We start from the raw sequence: 15236 nt of genomic DNA, 5'->3' as shown, positions 1-15236 counted from the left end.
AATTAACATGAATTTACATGATCAAACTGACACCAAAAGCCACTGTATTCAGACAAGAAGAGGTAGAAGAGTACTTCCCAAGCCTGTGCAGTGCTTTCTCCTTTAAATGATCTTCTTTGTCCTCCAGCTTCAAGCCTAAACTTGTTGTCTACGTAATGTTGCACCCTACCAGTGCCATTAATTATTTAGACTTCGTGTATGAACAGACACTGCACCTGCTGTTTTTGGGCTGTTGTCTGCTGTGTCGATATTTTAGATGAATTAGTCCACAGAGTGGAAGCAGGATAACTACAGAACATAGAGGCAGAAAGACTGAGACAGAACCAGATGACACCAAACAAAAGAGCTAGAGTTTGATTGTTCATGTGTGTCTTAGTGTGAGCGTCTAAAACTACACCCTGCCTAAGGTTTGATGTTATGCATGGTGCAACAACACGACTGCCATGTTGATGATATCTTACATGTGTGTGAGTGAAATGTCTTTGCAATTTCCCGGATGTCATAAGAAACCCATAAGTGCTGATTGCAATCCCTCTCTGTCGCTGAATGCTTTGGCTGTCTAGCCTCGTTGATTCAGTTGTCAAGTTGTAATTTAATAAATGGCTCGCCGCGTATTTACACTGTTCAAACTGATCGTCTACAAATGTAGTTATGAGTGATTGTTTAACAGGAAAGACAAATTAAAACCAAACATCCTTTCAGTCTGTTCAAACACCCTGCTTAGAAGAACAGGTTTCTAGCCTCACCTACTGGTTGTGAAGAGGAATGACAGCTACTCATGTGTATTTTCTCTGTTTCATTCTCTTTCTCACTCTATTCTTCTCCTCCTTTACACCAAGTCTCTCTTCCCTCCCCCCTTCTCTGCAACTTCTTGCCTCCTCTTTCTGTCTTTCTGCCTCTCTCTCTTTAGAATATGCCAGGACATAAAAATGAGCTCCAACAGCACAGACCCTGGTCTCTTCCTGAGTGCCAACACCTCGCCACCAGCAGCCGGAGGCTACCCACAATCCAATGCTCTCCACCAAGGAGGAACTGGAGGAGCTTCCTTGTTTTATTCCCATGTGAATACCCTGGATGATAATTCTTCTTCCACCAGCAAACTCTTTAACCTCACCTCAGAAACCCAAAATGGAAACAGAACTGTGGATCCCTTGGGTGGCCACCCTGTGTGGCAGGTTGTCCTAATTGTCTTGCTGACGGGAATGTTGTCTCTCATCACCGTCATTGGCAACATTCTGGTAGTGGTATCCTTCAAGGTTAATCGCCAGCTGAAGACGGTCAATAACTACTTCCTTCTGAGCTTGGCCGTGGCGGACCTCATCATAGGGGTCATCTCCATGAACCTCTACACAGCTTATCTTGTGATGGGCTATTGGGCCATGGGCAACTGGGCCTGTGACCTGTGGCTGGCTATTGACTATGTGGCCAGCAATGCGTCAGTTATGAACCTCCTGGTCATCAGCTTTGATCGCTACTTTTCAATCACCAGGCCTTTGACTTACCGGGCCAAACGAACCACAAAGCGAGCTGGGATGATGATCGGCCTTGCCTGGGTTGTTTCACTTGTTCTGTGGGCCCCTGCCATCCTGCTATGGCAGTATTTTGAGGGTAAAAGGACAGTACCCACAGATCAATGTTACATTCAGTTCCTCTCAGAGCCCACGATAACCTTCTGCACAGCCATGGCTGCTTTCTATCTGCCTGTGACGATAATGAGTGTTCTCTACTGGCGCATTTACCTGGAGACCCAGAACCGTTCGAAAGAGTTAGCTGGACTACAGGGTTCAGGGGCTCGTGGTGGGATAGCAGGAAGAGGTGTGAACGGTGGGGGTGACAAAACCCGCTTTGTCCATCAGACAGGAAGTTCTAGAAGTTGCAACAGCTACGAGCTAACCAGGTTGTCCAAGAGGAAGAGCACATGTCGGGAGCTGGTTGGCCGCTTCCACTGCTGGCCCGGGGTTCGTTCTTGGAGACCTGGTAGTACAAGGCACAGCGAGGGCGATCCGGACCAGAGTAGCAGTGACAGCTGGAACAACAATGATGCTCCAGTCTCGTTGGAACACTCTGGGTCTTCAGAGGATGAGGACTGTGGGGGCAGAGAGATGATTTCCCAGAGTCATGCTATTTTCTCCATTGTTCTCAGCCTGCCAGGTATAAAGGCAGCCGTCAACTCCCAGCTCTCCTCATGTGAGGAACTGGACGCAGCCTCAGAGGTGGATCCGCTAAAAGGAGCGGAGTATAGCCGAGACAGTCTCTCAACAGTCGCCACCAACACCACTGCCACCACGACCTCTGATGGAGCAAACAGTTCAGACAATAGCTACCACCAACGCTTCTGCTCACGCAAGATTCAGTCAATGCCTATCATCCAGGCTACGTCTAACCAAGGCTCTCTGGATGATCCTCCAACATCTGCTACCACTGCCCCTGACAGGAATAGCACCAGCACAACCACCAAATCCCCCTCTCTCCCATTGTCCTTTAAAGAGGCCGCCCTCGCAAAGCGTTTTGCCTCCCGAGCTCGGACTCAGATAACCAAGAGGAAGCGCATGTCGTTAGTGAAGGAGAAGAAGGCAGCTCAAACTCTCAGCGCCATCCTCTTTGCTTTCATCATCACATGGACCCCTTACAACATCATGGTGCTGATCAATGCCTTCTGCGAAGTTTGCATCCCGGAGACGCTGTGGGCGGTCGGGTACTGGCTCTGCTACGTCAACAGCACAGTCAACCCCATGTGCTACGCCTTGTGCAACAAGACTTTCCGCACAACCTTTAAGATGATACTGCTGTGTCGCTGGGACCAGAAGAAAAGGAGGAAGCAGCAGTTTCAGCAGAGGAATTCAGTGGTCTTCCACAGGAGGATTCCTACGGAGACCACGTAAAGGACAAGACACTAAGATGGTCGAAATCTAAATTTAACATAGGAAGAGGAAGAAGCATCCATGTATTTATTTCTGTGGAGTTTCTTTACCTAGAGATCCTTAATGTGTCTCTCTGCTGGTACGTCACACAGCGATCCTATGTGGTGGACGTCAGGTGTCTGTTTGTGTCGGTTCATCAATTGAGCGAAGCTGTTTGTATGTGTGAAGGGTTTTTTAAGGCGAGGTCCAGAGATGAAACCTCTCCATCCGTACTTGGAGAACCATGTCACGTTTATACACCTGAGAGAAATGAACTGAGTGGAAACAATAGAAAAGGGCTTTAAAATGTATCGCAGGAGAGTTATTGAAGTGCAGTCGACACAAGGGGAGAAGATATCTTTGTCACAGGGTTTGGGATTCATATTTCTTATCATTGCTCTCTGTGGGTAACTAGATCTGTAACGTGGTTTTGCATTTTAAACAAAACTATGTATCTGTAATATGTCGCTGACAGCCAAGACAAAATGACTTTGTGTTTCACAGGCTTCTACATTGAACTGATTTGACTGGCTTGTGTTTTTATCAGAACATCTGTACATTGCCTTTCTACATGGATATAGCTTTCCTGTCCGATGGAGTATAAAGAAGTTCTTAAATTGTGTCCTTTTCGTCAACAGAGATTTGTTATTTTTGTGATATTCATCTTTGGTTTTTCTAGATATTCCTGAGATTTTTGAGCCAGTCTGAAAATGATTCTTCTGATGAACTGAGTTGTGAATATTCTGTGTGGCACTACAGTCGGTGAACTGCTGCTGTGTTCAATGTGATTGTTGTGGTTTTTATGGTGGAGACAATAAGTACATTGGTGTTTTATGTACTTGCAGTTTTTTGTCAAGAGTATTGATTATACAATGATGATATTCTGTTTGTGTACATTTGGATATTTCTGACTTGATACACAGTGGTTGGTTGCACACACACACACACACATACAGATGTCCATTTATAAAGATGTGTGTTTGATTCTACACTACCTTTTACATTTATACAAAACTACACATCCTAGGAGCTCTTTGTAAAAGGTGGCCCATCTTTTGTATGGTAGAGCAATGGCAGCCTCTAGTGGCCTGAGAAAGACTTGTAGTCCAGACTGTCAATCCAACTATGTTTCAGTTCATAATTTTGCTTATATTGAATAAATTTATATTTTAAATATATATTTGGCATATAAAAAAGAATGGCCACATTCATAAAAGGTACGTTTAACTTTCTGTCGTCATCTGGGTTTTTTCTTTAATTTTATATGATTTGTGGGTGAAGTATTTCTTCTTTAAAATGATTCATAAGACTCGTCATTGATTTGTATATAGAGTTGACACCTGCCTTGGTCTACGGTACATCATGTTTTTCCATATAGAAAATGGAGAAACACCACATACCAACAAAAGTAAGCATTAAGGTGCCGCCTAAGGCAAGAATTTTTATTTGAGTTTTATTTTAATGCACATTATGTTATTCTTATCTTATGTGGATGGTTTTTACATTGTTGCTGCACTGCATTATTTTCGTATGAATATTGAGCTAAAAGTATTTGAGGCAGAGGACAAACTGCATCGCGGCACCTGACGTGCTGAAGAAGGAGTAGAGTGGATTATGTTGGATGCAGTGGTCAAACCTAATGTGCTGTATGCAAAGGAGATGTAAAAAAAAGATATCTCTCGCCTGTCAACAGTGGATATGATGTCTGCTTTCAACCCAATGTGCTCCAGTGTCACCATAAACTCTTCATCAAAATGTGGGATTTTTGTACTTCGATATTGGGAATGTAAACGACCAAAATGGTGAACACAAACATTTTGTTACATTTCAAGTATGCCAATCGTACTCATATTTTAAGTCAATAAACTAACTTTTTGACAAATCATCTGTTTTTTGTGTCACAAGTCCGGACATGAATGTTTCTATTCAGTTTAACTGTATTTATTTCACTCAGAATGCTGAATAAACCTGAATATCAGCCTGCCTCATATTGGCAATATTACAAATTCACATCTGAGACTGGGCAATGAGGTTTGGGTAAGTGTCTCAATATTTTATAATGTTTTGCAAATGTTATACATTTTTCCATCAGTGCTAAAAAGTCAGAACTGTTGTTAGGCCTCAGTTCTTCTATTGTTTTCAGTGTCTTGGTCCATTAAGTACAAGTTATTTTAATCCAAGTGTCACCAAAGGACGCCACAAACATCTACACCCACTGTGCAATATTAGATCTGTAAGGACACATATGAATATGTTCACTGTTACAGCCTCTATTGTTTCTAGGATTACTTTTTTTATTTTAGAAATATGCTCCAATATTGTTTCGTGCTGTTTGCAAGAGCCCCCAAATCAGATTTTTACATTTTTTTTCCAGACCAAAAAATGGCAGACTTGTTTAATCCCATTGAAGTCTGGACCCTGCGTTGTTTTGAGAGTGTTTTCAATAAGTGTGATGTTATTATCTCAGCAGGGTTCTGGATCATTATAAAGCTGTGGAATTATTTAGGCCTAACAAAGGTTATTGCAGGATATTTCAAAACTAATTCATCATTCATGTCACTAAAAATCAATGACTCAAACATGTTCCAACATGATTCACTTACAGTTGAAGAAATTAAGAGTTTTTAAGTCTTTCGACAAATTCATTCGATTTACTTCCTCCAAAAAAGTAGGCTCACTGATTTTTTTTGAATGAATTTGTGGTGTTATACCCAGACCCTGCTCAAATTCGGGGAACGATCAATTCTGTCTATAGTAGTAATAGTATCAAAGCACTGTCGGCTCTTGCACAATAATGACAATTCTTATTTTTTAGTTTCTCTAATATTCTAGTTGTTAAAGAAATACAGTAATTCTTTCTGTCTCTGTAATTGGTTGAACTAGAGAGGCATGTAGAGATTAAGGTCACACACACACACACACACACACACACACACAGAGGCACACACATGGGAACAGGTTTTGTTGGGAGGACACATGCAGCTGACAGTCATCTGTTGATTGGAGGGATGGACTTAAAAGTGGCTCCAGGCTTCACTCAAACAAACGCAGCAAAAACTCTCTCAGTCAATGCAACGTGAGCGGGGGGGAGCGCTTTTATTTATTGTTCTGTTACATGTGACCCTCATCATTGTCTGACAATACAACAACATTAACCTGAACCAGAAACTGAATAAACACAAGAGTGTTCATCGGCTGTAGCCCAGTCCTGTATGTTCCCTGATGAAGTTAGCGAGAGGCCTGTCAGACAGTGCTGATGGGAGATGGCCTCGGAGACCAGACATGTGATGAGGAAAATACCAACTTCATGTGACCCATGGCTAAGGAGCGGCTCGTAGGCAAAGACAAGCACCCGATTGTGTTGCTCCCTCCAGTCAGGGCTGAGCCACTGAGGAGAATCCAGCAGTCAGGCAAGTACACTCGTTTAAGTCCAACAATTGGAAGAAAAATTCAAGACGCTTTGTTTTTCCTCTATTTCATATATGATTGAATTTGACAACAAATTTAGCAAATTTGACTCACGCTGATGTGATTACATAATTTGCGGTTTAGAAAGAAAAGACTCGGACATGTTCTGAAGCACTAAAAATAGAAGAAGAAAAGTTCATCACGAACACAAACTTTGTTGAATATGTTAACTGTTGATTTCTGGTAAATGTGCTTTCTTCTTCTTCTTTGAATTGCGTTCTTTAATTCAAGAATGTATATATATTGTTATGGTTAGGATTGGTGTCATTAAAAAAAGTCAGGAAGTGGTGACAATATTTATAATGTTACAATATTTGACTTTGACTGTACCAAGACGCATAGGCATTAATCACCTCCCATACTTGCGTGTGTTTCAGACTTAAACATACACACCTTATTAAATGTGTTAGCTCTATTTAAACTGTTTTTCAGAGATTTTCTAAAATTTGTGATTAATATTTGCTTGATAATTAAATGTGATCTTAAAATCATTGCTATTTTTATTTTGGATGGTTTGATGATGGTATTTTGTCAATAAATAAACATCGGGTTTGATTTTTACAGTAGATTGCATAGAGAATAATTTCCCAAAATCCATCAGCTGCACAAAATCCAAATATATATAAGTCATACAGAAAACCAGCTAATTTTTACATTTGAGAAACTTTAAATTACTAAATTCATGGTGTTTTGGTGTAAAAACTGCAACCGTTTATGATAAATAGTCTGAAAATAGGTTGTCATTTATTTTTCTGATAAATTAATTGATTAATCAACCTAATAGCTGTACATGTTTCTGTTTGTTACCACAGTAATTTCACTGTGTTTATGTTGCTGTCATCAGGAGCATCACATGAGTCTCACTGGACCTTTTCCTGAATCGCTCCACATATCAGTGTCTGTGAAATGAAAACATTTTTATAAATAACAGACACATACGTTCCAACAAAGTGTGAAAAGGAAATCAATACAAGAGAATCAGTTTGTGATCACTACACATGTGACATAAGAGTAAGATTCATCTGAAATCTGAGTCCTTTTAAATATAATTAGTTGTTTTCTCTTCACTGCAGCCTCTATAGACCATCTCCCCTCTGGATGAAGCCCCAGTGGTCAGGATGCAGACTATCAAGACAGTAGAGACCCAGGTGCCCTTTCTGAAAGAGAGTTTCTTCACCTCCACTTTCAAAGGGAGGAGGAAGAGCAGCGTTACCAACGTCCTCCGTAATCAACAGCACTCGCTCCTTAATCAACAACAGAGCATCATAGAGGATCCCCAGCAGCCCCCAGGGCCATTTCTGTCCCTTTCAGCTGAAAATGGGAAAGGGCAGTGCACTCCAGAGCATCCGCGGCTGGCTCGCTCGACCAGCAGCCCGTTATGCAAGACAGCCGAGCGCGCAGGAGCAGATGGGGATAGAAAGGAGGGGCAAAAAGAGAGGAAGGATCAGAGAGTGAAAGAGGCTGTGCAGGGGAGGGGGGTGAAAAGGCAGTCAGTGAGTGGTAGCAAGCCCGCGGCTGTCAGTGCCAGTCTCCTCCTCCTCTCATCATCAGCATCATCCGCATCAGCGTCGCCGAGGGAGGCAGCATCATCCTCACAGCTGCCTTCAACTGTGGTGGGCAGACAGCGCCGATTAGGCAGCTCTGAGAGTGCTTTGACCAGCAGAAGATCAGCATCGGCCGCAGCCAAGGAGGAAGCCCAGCGTGCCAAGCGTGCCCAGAGTGCCCAGCGTGCCCAGCCTCGACCCCAGCCTCAGCCCCAGCAGTATGGCCTGTTAGCCAAGGGAGTCCGCCTGCTCAGAAACATGGGGAACCAGGAGACAAAGCAGAGGAAAGGGGGAGGAAGTGGCGGAGCAGCAGGGGATGTGTCCTGTGAGGGTGACGCTGATGAGGTGGAAGTGGACAAAAAATCTAAAAGGTCCCACAGCAAGACAAGTAAAGGGGAACACAGTGGTAAGAAGAAATCCAAGTCGGAGTCAAAAGGTTCTGTGTTTTCTGGCATCAGGAAGAGTTTGTCGAAGGCAAAAGGGTTGTCCAAGGAGGACATGTTGGAAGATGGAAGGTCTGCACACGTTGGCAAAGCGGGGCTCAAACCCGGTGCAGAGGCGAACCTGTCAGCCGACGAGATGGGGATGCTATCAGATGTCGAGGGAGACCTAGGCTGTCGGAACACAGAGAGTCGCCAATCTGTGGTGGATGAGCTTGGCCGGAAGGGGAGCTCGGGGTCGGATGCTGACGTCTACAGTTTTCACTCTGCAGCAGCTGAGAATGAAGACCTGCTCTCTGACATCCAGCAGGCCATGAGGGAACAACGTGTGGCCAGTGATGGGGAACTCAGAAGGGTAAACGGCCAATCATCTGAAGCCTTGACCTCCGAGGGGACCAAAGCCCATGAGAAGCTGTTGGATATGGATAAGGAATTTGAAAGTGGAAGTAAAGCTCAAGAAAGTAAAGCGAATAAAAAAGTAGATGACAAAAGCAGTGATTTACCCATTTCAAGTAATTCCTCTGGTCCTGGTTCTCCGAGTGAGAGCGGTCCATCATCTTCTGCCGCTGATACAGAGAGAAGCAGTGGCAGCGTTTTCCCAAAGACCAACAGCACGTACAGCTTCCCTGACACGACAACCACCACCACTTCGTACGAGAGCGCCGAGGAGCCCCAGGAAGACCTGGAGAGCCCGGTTTTTCACCCAGAGCAGGGTCAAGGTAATCGGGCTGCACAGAGCAAAAACGTGAGTGTGCCGAGTGTTCGCTTGGCCCCTGTGGTGGCAGGGCCCGGGCCTCACAAAAGTGTGAGCAGCATGGAGCTGTCTATGGAGAGGGAGGAGCGAGAGGAAACTGGGAGATGGGACTTCCTGTCCCTCAAAAGGAGGAAGAGTAGTATGTCTAATAACCAACTGATGACAGATAGCTCTCAACCCAGACGGACGTCCTCCAGTTCCCCCTCCACTGTCAAACTCTACCCTCCAGTCCACCCCTCATATGTCAAGACCACCACCAGGCAGCTCACCTCTCCCATTGGATCCCCTATCACCAGCCCCCATGTGCCCAGGAAAACAGATGGAACCGACGAATCGGTGGAATATTACGAGGCCCCGGGATTAAGGAGGCGCAAGCAGAGGTCCTGCTCCATCGGTGGGCCCATCACTGGGTCTGCAGACTGGTGCACGGAGGTGGACGAGCACAGAGGAAGGCAGGGTGTCCATTTCCCTGAGCAGGAGGCACCAGAGAGGAGTCACGTAGGCGGGACTTACTGGACACTGGGGTCCAGGAGAGCACAATATGGACGACATCACTCCACGACCACAGCACCTTATCTGGATGTCTTCTCAGGTGAGTCACATGTGAACCACGTCACTGATCTGTTGCCACACAAACATCTGTCATCTGACATTTTGATAAATAATAGATTGGACTTTTGATCTAGACTCCACCTGATTATGTAAATAACCCATAAGCAGTACAACCCACCATCTTAGCCATCATGGTACTGAACATAGATGGTATTGTGAAGCCAGTGGTAGTTATTGTATGTGTGATATTAACATTATGAACCATAGATTTGACTTATTAGTTAAATATTGCGTTACAGTGGTCGCCCACTTTAAGGAACGGTTCTGGTTCTGGAAGTATATTTCCCGTTCATTTGCTCCAGTTATGTTTCAGAAAATCCTTACACACAGAGTTTTACGACTGGAACCAGGCTGAGAACATTTGATTTGGAAAACAAATATCGGTAAACAGAAAAAAGACACTGACTTTAAGAGTGGAGGAACGGTGAGTCTACATTGAATGGTTAAAATATTATATTATAAGAATATTAATGGGATTTGTACTTCCAGAGCCACACTGTTGAGATCTCTATACATCCCAGTGATAAGTGAGAGCTCCCTATGTGGGTATAAGAGTGGAGGAGAGTTGTAGGTTCAGGTAACTCGGCTGGATGGTGTGAACCAGTCTCACCAGCCGGATGATACAGGAATGTGTGAAAATATGAATGGACAGAAACCACGGGGCCTCAGAGGAAGTCATGAATGAGGAGGCAGAGAAGAAAAGGATTAAGTAAGAATCAGTGTTCCACACTCATGACCTCTGGAAGGTTTACGCCCTGACATATGGAACAAAACCTCCATTTATATCCTGTTAGCTAAAGCCAACGTTATATACTTTTGACTTTAGAGAGTGATATAATATAATTTTCTTGTTGTCAACATATCCCATAAAATCCCCCAAAACAGCAACATCACTCCCTTGATGTGTCATTTTTATTGGGAACAATTTTCAGCTCCAGATGTGGGGAAATAAAGATGAACATCAGTTTCCATGTTCATAGTAACGAAGGATCGTGTAACCCAGAGCAACGCTTTGATTTAATGTGTTTTTGACAACAGTAGATGTTTACGACACAGATTTAGATCATTCATAATAGGATTTGTAGAACAATTACTTTTTTGGTTACGGTCTTTTCATGAGAGTTAAGTCTATGATCGTACTTTTGATACTTCCCCCAATGGGCCGAAGTTCACTTTGAAATAATGATTATGGAAATTTCCTTTTTTACGATTTAAATCCTGTTGACTTACAAATAATCACATTACACAAATCATCAACGTCTACGTAAAGTCGTGGTTTAAAAGCACAATAGCTCATGAAAACCACGATGAATCACTGGGGGCTCTTTATTGAGAAGTGTTTTCAGAACAAATGACTCCCTCTAATAAAACAGTGTCGCTTTGTGCTCTCTCTCTCTGTTGTGGTGCCTTCAAGAGCTCAGCTGCTCCGCTCTGTCTGCGCCTGTGCTCGTCAAGCAGAGGACGGAGTGAAAGCACGGCGACGCCATCCTCGTATTCCACTGGCCGAGACAAAACACACACACGCATGCATGAGCGCAGGCACGGGAGCACACAGGCACACACACACACTGAACACTGTTGGACACTAAAACAAAGTGACAGCTTATGTGCATGACAAAAATAAGTCATGATGTCAGATCCACTCCCGTTTCATCAGGTGAATTTACTGTGGCTGAACAATGGAGGTGGATTTTTATCTCAAATTCCTGTTAACATTTGGCCTCACTTACAAAACTCTAGGACTTAGACTTTGTTGTTTGCTTGTTTATCTGGAAAGATTTTGTTCCCTCCCTCACAAGTTCAGCACAAGTGTGAAAACAACCGGTCACAATGTCACAAACAGGCCTAATAGAACAGAAAAGGGGGAAAATCATTTTTAAAAAGCACATTAAAAAAACTAAAACAAGAACAAAACAAGATTACAAGACAAAAAAATCTGGATTTAATCTTTTGAATTATAAATAAAACACAATCAGTTTTATCGTTTATAAGTGTTTGTCAACGAAACTACAAAGTCTTCAAATGATTCTCCACACGACCATGAGTCATGAGATGAAGTCAGTTAAGTCACTGGTGTTGTCCACTGAGTCACATGGTTTCAAAAATATTCAGCCAGTCTAACAACGTTAACAGTGTGTCTGCAGGGTCGGCCCCTGTGAAGTGAGAGAGCTTTGTTTCTTTACTAGCTTCACGTATATATATATATATGTCTTCCAACCCCTCGTGATCACTGCTCCTGCCATTGTCAAGAAACTAAGAAATGATTCTCCACCCGGGATCCACAACTGCTGTGGGACTTTTAGATTATGACAAATTTCTATCATCACGGCTCTAAATTACTTTTCTTTTACTTTGGTGCATCAAAATAAAAGTCTCCATCCTCTGCCTGCACGCTCACCACGACAGAATTGGTCTTTTATTATATTCAAAGGAAGAATTAACAAGCTCTGCAACCACATTACACAGTTCAACCATGTATGTACTTCAATCGAGTCAGTTTTAAAACCCAAATAGCAGTTTCAAAGCTGAGAGCGATAATATTAGAAGCTGTGTGGTAACTTGTGTCTCGAATATCATTAAACATTTGTGCATTTTTTTTGTGCTGCACAATTAACACCTTCTTTCCCGTCACCCATGAGCAAATGGTGCGAGAAGCGTCTGCAAATGTAGGTGTTTCATTACCACATGTGAAACTTGAGACTTCTGTCCTCACCTCGGTTATACTTATCTAAAAATAAGTATAACAAATATTTCTTCTGCAGACCAGTTTCATCCCCGCATTTCATCTCTCTTTATGTTCCCAGGTCGTGTTTTGTTGGACAGGCTGTGTATGCATCATGAAGATGGGTCAAGGGAAGAGGAGGGAAAGGAGTTGTGTGGCCGGATGCTGGGCCAGGGTCTGCTGCAGCCCTTCAGCGGCTCCGCAGAGCAACATGGTGACGGCACGCCCTCTGCAGGATTTAACGTAAGACCATTCTCTTCACTGACACAAGCTTCTCTAACTCAGCTCAGCCCCAAACTTTGGTTTCGCTCTCAGACGGCATTGATTTTTACCTTGAATTAAAGTTGTGTTATTGATTTATCCACAAAGCTTGAGAACAAAGTGAATTGCATTTCTCACTTCTCACGGCAAATCATAACCTGAAGACTTATAACTTGTCGTCATCGGGGAACTAATGGGTGTGACTGGGTGTGTGTATTCCTGTGATGTGTAATTTTGCCTTAATGTTGACTTTTTATATTTAATTACATATATCAAAATATAATTAAGTTCAATGTAAAAGGTCACATTGAATGAAGTGTTTTAGAATAAATCAAATAACTTTACTAAATTGAACTTATTAAATACATTTTCTCTGAGTGTATGTGTAACACCCTGTTGAAAAAGAGATAAATCATCTCGAGCAGTTTATCCCACCAATAAACATTCATTAAAGAGACCACGTGCTTATCAGATGAAATACTTAAATAAGGCCTTAGTTGTTTTCTTATTTGCTTTATACAGACTCCTGTAAAACTCATTCAGTAAGTGTCCCCTCATATATTTCTATGTTACTGTGATTCATCCCAGAATCATTTCATTATCTGAAGAGCAGCGGTGCATGATATCATGTGGAAGTTGATTTAATGAATCTTTAATTCTTCCGCTTTGCTCAGACATCATCTGACAGTTCACCCCCTATCTGGGTCCATGGGTGTCATGTTAGTATACTGCAGGTTTCAGATACATAGAACATACATGTGCTTATAACTTTAATGCTGTTTTACATAAACTCTGGAGCTGCTCTAGCTCGGCTGTGGGTCTTGTTATGTTTGTCTCTTGAAAAGCAAAAGAATGTCAACAGATTAGTGTTGGTCTGAAGCTCCACAATGCACCTCCCCCACAGATTTACATGCATGGATGTAAACTGTACATGCTCATATGCATCCACAAACACAAACAGCTAAACACAAACAGACACACACACAACAAAGATTACGTTCGTGCCCCAAAGCTGCTTTCTTCACAAGCCTCTCAAATTCAGTCACATCTCATTCTGCTTGTGTAGCGTGCGCTCACATTAGGCCACAAATGCAGAACGCTTCTCTTATTATGTGCGTCTCTGCCAACGGCCCGCAGCAGCATGAGTGTGCTGAAAACACATGTGCACTCATACATACAATAGGGCAAGAGACACACATACATGTACAGACATTTCCTCGCATGGCTGGATTAATAGCACTGCCTCGGACACTCAGTCCCACACACACACACACACACACACACAAAAGCACACAGACACACACATCTGTGCTTGCGTAGACCATCTGCTGACCATGTTATGCAACCGCTCCACATGCTGCTCTTCCCCAGTAAAAGATAAAACCCCTCCTCCCTCTCAGCTTGGCCTGGAGTCCTGCATTATTCAGCTTGACCAGGAACAACCTCTGCTTGTTGCCACTGAGAGTCCACACCTCATTGTTATTGCTCTCTATCTCCCTTTAATACATCTCCAGTTTGTTTCTCTGCCACTTTTTCCCATTTAAGCCCTTTTTTAATATCTCAACTTTTCAAACTCGCTTTCCATTATATCCTTCAGAAAATATTAACGAATCGCCTCTTCTCTTTCTCCATCATTCTGTTCTGTAATTTCCTGCTGCATCTCTCATCCCCTGTTTGTCCTGTATATGGCTTTTGTATCAGTTTCAGTCTCGTGAACAAATATGGTTTGTTTTTTGCTCTGCATACTGCATGAAATGAAATACTCCATCAGCTTCAATCAGGGGAAGGTAAGTATCTAAGGACGCTATATAAATCCGGTGTCATCCATTTCTACACTTGAGGAAACATCCTGAGTGGACAAATACTAATGAGTGGCATCGGCTTACATCAGTCTGGGAGGCTTGTTGTACCTGTGTGCATGTTGCTGGCTGCAGCTCAGGTTCCCCAAGTTCAGCAAATTGATTTTCACCTAAGAGACACAGAGGAAATCTCAATATACATTAAAATATGAAGGCCGCAAGTCTCTGGAAAAGATTACATACATGCAACGTAGTCTGAAAACTTAACAGAGAACAGCCTGACACATGATGCATGCACATGTTAAGTAGATTTATATGCTCTGACTGTCCGATGAGCTACGTGCCACTTTCCATTAAAAGTGACTTGCTGTAGGAAAATAGAAAATTATCCACAGTCTCTGGAATAACGTGATTACCTCTAATAAAAGGACAGAACATATTGTGACCTTCCAGCCGCTGAGCAGAGCCCCCACATGACGAGGTTGTCTGAGGGATCTTCACAGTGATCTTCAAAGTCTGGTCTTGTCTTTAGAGTCATTCAAATGAAAAGTACTGTAGCGTGGACGGATCCACCAACACACGGACTCTCACATTAAAGCAGTTGCTTGTTTTGAGGTGAACTATTTGAGAAACATGCTTCACTGCACGTCCAAGAGATTAAGCAGTTGTCACCCTGACCAAGGACGATTATGTAACGACACAGTCTGACAAACAGTTTTAGCTCGGCATTTTTATT

General features: G+C 43.0%; 2 protein-coding genes across 3 annotated transcripts in view; both read left to right on the top strand.

The window, feature by feature from the left end:
- chrm3a (cholinergic receptor, muscarinic 3a) overlaps nt 1–4783 on the top strand; it is a 74849-nt gene extending 70066 nt beyond the window's left edge. For both annotated transcript variants that reach the window (XM_035171745.2, XM_035171742.2), the window contains one exon: nt 911–4783. In XM_035171745.2, coding sequence (XP_035027636.1) covers nt 930–2882 — 1953 coding nt within the window. In that variant the 5' untranslated portion in view covers nt 911–929 and the 3' untranslated portion in view covers nt 2883–4783. The remainder of the gene's footprint in view (nt 1–910) is intronic.
- A 2661-nt stretch (nt 4784–7444) lies between these two features.
- fmn2a (formin 2a) overlaps nt 7445–15236 on the top strand; it is a 36803-nt gene continuing 29011 nt past the window's right edge. The window contains 2 exon segments of the mRNA XM_035173190.2: nt 7445–9698; nt 12523–12683. Of these exon segments, the coding sequence (XP_035029081.2) occupies nt 7487–9698; nt 12523–12683 (2373 nt within the window). The 5' untranslated portion in view covers nt 7445–7486.

The sequence above is a fragment of the Hippoglossus stenolepis genome, chromosome 12, assembly GCF_022539355.2.
Source record: "Hippoglossus stenolepis isolate QCI-W04-F060 chromosome 12, HSTE1.2, whole genome shotgun sequence".
Classification (NCBI taxonomy): Eukaryota; Metazoa; Chordata; class Actinopteri; order Pleuronectiformes; family Pleuronectidae; genus Hippoglossus; species Hippoglossus stenolepis.
This window is presented reverse-complemented; position numbering and strand designations above follow the sequence as displayed.